This window comes from Silurus meridionalis, chromosome 19 (genome assembly GCF_014805685.1).
Source record: "Silurus meridionalis isolate SWU-2019-XX chromosome 19, ASM1480568v1, whole genome shotgun sequence".
In the NCBI taxonomy this organism is placed as follows: domain Eukaryota; kingdom Metazoa; phylum Chordata; class Actinopteri; order Siluriformes; family Siluridae; genus Silurus; species Silurus meridionalis.
In genome coordinates this window covers 6,429,287-6,435,335 of record NC_060902.1, presented here as the reverse complement: position 1 = coordinate 6,435,335, position 6,049 = coordinate 6,429,287, and the positions used below count along the sequence as shown (strand labels likewise).

The 6,049-nt window shown below is 41.6% G+C and overlaps 1 protein-coding gene across 1 annotated transcript; it reads right to left on the bottom strand.

Moving 5' to 3' along the window:
* Positions 1-2,358: 2,358 nt before the first annotated feature.
* LOC124401958 (SCAN domain-containing protein 3) lies at positions 2,359-4,260 on the bottom strand. The gene is made up of 2 exons (XM_046874513.1): positions 3,329-4,260; positions 2,359-3,178 (listed from the first exon to the last, which is right to left on the bottom strand). Exons 1-2 carry the CDS (start codon positions 4,258-4,260, stop codon positions 2,359-2,361), a joined length of 1,752 nt encoding a protein of 583 aa, XP_046730469.1.
* Between the last annotated feature and the right edge of the window lie 1,789 nt (positions 4,261-6,049).

The window sequence follows — 6,049 nt, the reverse complement described above, 5'->3', positions numbered from 1 at the left end:
TGCAGCTCTGGTAAATTCCATGCCCAGGAAAATTAGGGCACTACTTGCAGCAGTACACTAGTTTTGACATTTACTTAGGGTGTACTCACTTTTGTTGACAATTATTTAGACAATAATGGCAGTATGTTGAGTTGAGTATGTTAAGTAAATATGTTGAGGGGTGTACTCACTATTGTGGGATACTGTATTGTATAGTTTAATTAGAACATAATGGTAACAAGCCATTAAACTGGTGGGAGGGTAGTCAAGGCTAGCAAGGTTGTAGTCAGATTCTTATAAAAAGTCTTAGCTCGAACTAGGGCCAATGAGAAGAAAACGAGAGGTTTTGGTAGTTCAGTCTGAGTGGAGGCATCAGATATTCAATTCAATTCAATTCAATTCAATTCAATTCAATTCATTTTTATTTGTATAGCGCTTTTAACAATAAACATTGTCTCAAAGCAGCTTTACACAGATAATGTGGTGATTAAAAGTGAATTTGTTCTTTATAAGTAAGTTTGTCCCTGATGAGCGAGCCGGTGGCGACTGTGGCAAGGAAAAACTCCCCAAAATGGCATAAGGAAGGAACCTTGAGAGGAACCAAACTTAAGAGGGAATCTGGGTTGCACCGAATGCCCATTTAAAGCAGATAAACGATGTTGCGTGGTGCAGTGATGATGATCAGAAGCGAAAAGTAGTCCTGAGTCAATGTAGCAGACTGTTGACATTAACTACAGTTTAATCCATCCTTAAAGCGCCCGCTGTTATTTCGGAATTTAATGGAACCACCCAAGGTGTTGATGAGAAACCGTCCCAAGCAAGGCGTTGATGAGAAACCATCCCAAGCTGCACAAAGGGGCCTCCAGTCGAAGAGAACACTATCCAGATATAGCTTGTATAAGATATCCAGATATAAGTTGTTCCTGGAGGGCCGTCAAATTCACAGCCAGATAAGCCAGCTGTAGACATAGGTATTGTCCTAGGTCAGTAAAGTTGAGTCGGATGACCTGGTGGTAGAAGTTGAGAACAGGAAAGGGGTGAACATAATTACTCTACTGCGTATAACCAAAAAATTCATACAAGCACAAAAGCATACACAAATGCACACGCACACACACACACACACACACACACACACACACACACACACACACACAGCACAGCACAGCACAGCAGCAAGAAACAATAAAGCCACACACCAACATAATCTAATATAATCAATATTTTGAGAATAAAGACATTAAGCATGCTTTAAAGGAAACACTGTAAAACAGTATAAATAGAAAAACATTTGAGAAAAGACATTTACCCATGATAAACAAAGGGAGATTGTCCAGGTAGAGTCCACTTAGCTCAGTGTCTTGGGAAGGGATGCTGGGTGGGAGTGAGGGAATTTTATTTCCATGACATACATAGCACTGACAAAAATAAGGTGAATTCAACAAAATGAAACAGGATATAAGGAGAATTAAATAAGCTAAAATCAGAAGATAAATCCTGTCAATGGTAAATTGACAGGATTCTAGAGCTAGATCAGATAATTCTTGGACGTCTTGATTAATTGATCAATTAATTCTTGAGTCTGTGAGCATTATTTTTATTAAATTATTTGTTGATCTGTGAAATTCCAAATAGAGTCATTGCATACCCAGTGTTGCTGAGACATGACAAGTGCTCCTATAACAATTTGCAGTAGTTTTTAAGGCAAAGCTGGTCTGTTAGAGCAAAGGTTTCTTGCAGAATAGCTTACACTCTGGGAACAGGCCTCGCTAATCTGTGACAATCCAGAGCCAAGGGCAGGGGGCAGACAAGCAGGCTAAACCAACCATCTGCTAACTGCATTGTGTCCTTTTAAATATTTATGTAATATGTAAATATTTTTACAATGTTTGTTTTAATAACCTACTAATACAATTATATAATACTGAATGCACAGCCAGTACTTTTGACCAAAAGCTAAGACTGTTGTATCTCATGTCAAAAGTGCTTTTTATTAATTATACAATTATTGATCAGTAGCATTAAATGTAGCTACTCGTGGATATAGTTTTATACACCAACCTCCTCTAAGTCAGGGGTTCCCTAATATTAGACTGCTGACGACCCGCGACCCCCTCCCCTCCTCCCCCTCCTTTCTCCTCTCTGTGTTTTCCTCCAGCAGCTTGTGAGGATTTGCGATTTGGTTACCGACTGACAGAGCTCAAACAAAAAGGAACACAATCTCTAAGCCAGGCTATTTTATTAACAAATTAAAAACAAATACATCCCATAACTGTGAAATGCTTACAGACAGAATACGAACAAGCTGTCTGTAACACGCATACAGCGTTGGCTGGCGCCTTGGAACATTTATAATTATAACTTTGTATTCAAAAACGCCTAATGTGATGGATGGGCGCTGTGCGTGGAGCAAAGCAGGTCCATTCTAGGTTCAATTTTGGAGATCGCCACCCGCAGATCATCTTCCACGTTAAGCCGTGACCTGTGTTTATTCTTAATGTAAGTCAGCGCGGAGAATGTCTTTTCGCATAAATACGTTGAGCCAAATTGCATGAGTACATCCAACGCGGCTTTCGACAACTGTGGATATTCCAGCGCGACAGAAACCCAGAACTCATCGAGCGTCTTGCCGTCAAATGCCGTCCTTAGGGTTCGATCGGTTGAAAGTTCTATCAGCGCATCTTCCATATCTGACGCCAGATGATTTGCCGCAGTTACATTGAATGGTGACCTTATCCAGTCATATTGGTCGAGAGCGTCTCCTTCAGGGAAATACTTATGAAAGTGATCCAAAAGGGACTGAAGGTGAGCCGTAATAGACCCCTTTATGCTGTTAACACTGAGTGCATTTTCCTCCATGAATTCTTCCAGTTCAGAAAACATGTCTATGCATCCCATTTCCACTCTCTCTCTCCAACGCACCAGCTTTCTCGCAAATGCCTGCACTTTATCATTAAGGTACAAGATGTTTGTGTTTTCACCTTGCAGGGACACATTAAGTCCGTTGAGTTTTTCAAAAATACATGACAAATATGCCAGTCTTGTCACCCAGTCAGGATCAGACAGATGCTCAGCAAGTGGGGATCTTTGTTCTGTGAGGAAAATGCGCACCTCATCCCGCAGATCGTACAGGCGTCTCCTCGCACATTTCCTCACGACAGCCACCTGACTTCTGTGTGCAGGAGCAGGCCTTTGTGTTCTGATCCCATTTCATTACAGAGAGTGGAAAACAGTTGTGTGTTCAGTGGACGTGATTTTATGTGATTAACAATCTTTACAGCAGTGTCAAGAACATGTTTAAACTCTGCATTCAGGGTTTTGCACGCGAGGGCTTCTCTGTGTATGATACAGTGTGTGAAATTGAGGTGAGGTGCAACTTGGAGGACTCGTGCCTTTAGTCCTTTTCTTTTTTCCCAGCATTGCCCCAGCTCCGTCTGTGCACACGGATATGCACTCGCCCCAAGATAGTCCTTCATCTTTAAGTTTGCTGTCCAGTTTATTGAAAATGTCATCGCCCGTGCATGACCCCTCCAGTTGCGTACAAAATAACATCTCCTCATGTAGTTTCCCCTCAAAAATATATCTGACAAATACAAGGAGTTGAGCGATGCTGGACACGTCTGTGGATTCATCCAGTTGTAAGGAGTACCTCCCACTTTTCTTCACTCTGTCAATCAGTTGACACTTGATATCCTGAGCCATGTCTGTAATGTGGCGGGATACAGTCCCATCAGAGAGCGGCACTTGTTCCAGCTCAGCGGCCAGTTTATCTCCATGCATGACGCGACTCATAACTATTGCTGCTGGTTTTATTAAAGTTTCTCCAATTGTGTGTGGCTTTTTGGTCTGTGCAATCAAATGTGACACCTCAAATGAAGCCCTCTGAGCCTTAGCGGGGATAGTTGTCTGTTTAATAAGGACTTTCTTTTGTCCCTGTAACTCTTTCTCCTTTCTGCGGAAAAAGTCAGTGGGTTTATCTGCGAGGCTGGGGTGTTTGGTTTTCAGGTGTCTTTGCATTTTCACGGGCTTCAGACTCTCATGTGCGAGGACTTCGGAGCACACAACGCACTGAGGGTGTTGTACTTGATTTATAACAATGCACGTGAAACCATAGTTTATGTATTCCTCTCTGTATTTTCTGGCTTTCGAAGAGGGATGGTCCATTTGTGGGGCATGGGTTTGTCGGGCTGCCCTTCCGGAGGTGGAGGGTAGTGCGGGCGGCTCATCCTCTTCTCTGCTCTCTGCATTTTCCGCTGATCCCGCTCTCTCATCAGCAGGCATCTCTGCTCTCTTCTCTTTTTCTTTTGATGATAATAACCACCGTTTAATTTTTGATCAAGTTTAGATCTCAAAATAGACCGATCGCTGTTTAGCAAAACACCAAATGTGCATCTAACGTTAGCTAGCTAGCGCATGTTGTTGTGCTGTAAATTGTGATTGAGGCCGTCACTTAACTGTCGTAATTAATCGGAGCAAACAAAGTTTTATTTCCAGTTTATTTTAATTATCCCAAATTTATACTCGCATCATTACAACCTTTTTTAACATATAAATAAAAAAATAAAAAAATAAATAAAATTAAGTTTCTGGAAATCATCTTGCGACCCCCCGCCCTCCACCCCCACTTTGGGAACTGCTGCTCTAAGTGACAGGTGAAGGTATCACAGGTATTTATAATAATAATATAAGCCTCACACACAAAAAGATAAACGTTGACTTGATACCATAATATATATAATATATAACATAATTAATGTAGCCACTAAAAATAGTAGTAGTAGTAGTACCCAGGCTATTCCATAAATTATTTACAGACCCTCTGGGACATATTATAAATTTCTATTATAAATTTTAGGTTTATTTAAAACCACTTTATATCTTTAGCCAAAACATTCATTGTCATGGACTAATATTTATTTTGATAATCAGGAAGATCTTATAATTCAATTCAATTTTCAATTCATTTTTATTTGTATAGCGCTTTTAACAATGAACATTGTCTCAAAGCAGCTTTACACAGATAATGTGGTGATTAAACATAAATATGTTCTTTGTAAGTATGTTTGTCCCTGATGAGCAACTGTGGCAAGGAAAAACTCCCTGAGATGGCATAAGGAAGAAACCTTGAGAGGAACCAGACTCAAGAGGGAACCCATCCTCATCTGGGTTGCACCAAATGTCCATTTGAAGCAGATATACAATGTTGTGGGGTACAGTGATGATGATCAGAAGCAAACTGCACTCCCGAGTCAGTGCAGCAGACCGCCGACACCAACTACAGTCCAATCCGTCCTCAAAGCACCCGTTCTACTCCGAATTAAGAGACCGTCCCGAGCTGCACAGAAGTGTGAAGATCCAAGGAGGGAGAGGGGCAGGAACAGTGGTCACTGGAGCCTCAGGAGCATGTTTAACTCGACCGAGAGAGAGAGAGAGAGAGAGAGAGAGAGAGAGAGAGGGTGACGGGAAGAGAAGGATATGGATTATTAAGTGTAACTATTGGTGTACGAAAGTTAATGTCACTGTGCAGTTTGGACTCCGGCAAGACTCGCTATGGCAGCATAACTAAAAGGGAGAACCAGAAGGTAACACAGACATGAGGGATCTCTGGGATAAGAGACGACCCACCACACCACCGTCAACAAACCTGAGTGAACGTGTGAATGTGAGGGACGACAGCGTACAAATATACCAGTTCACCAAACACTCTATATCCATGTTCCCTCCAGATCTGTGCCTTTACCTAAGAGAAATCTACTGATAAAAGGCTTGACTAAATAAATACGTTTTCAACCTCGACTTGAACACTGAGACTGTGTCTGAGTCCCGAACACTGATTGGAAGGCTGTTCCATAACTGTGGGGCTTTATAAGAGAAAGATCTGCCCCCTGCTGTAGTCTTCATTATTTGAGGAACCAACAGATAGCCAGCACCTTTTGATCTAAGTAGGCGTGGAGGATCATACTGGTACAGAAGTTCACTCAGATACTGCGGTGCGAAACCGTTAAGTGCTTTATACGTCAGTAGTAATATTTTATAGTCAATGCGAGATTTGATTGGGAGCCAGTGTAGA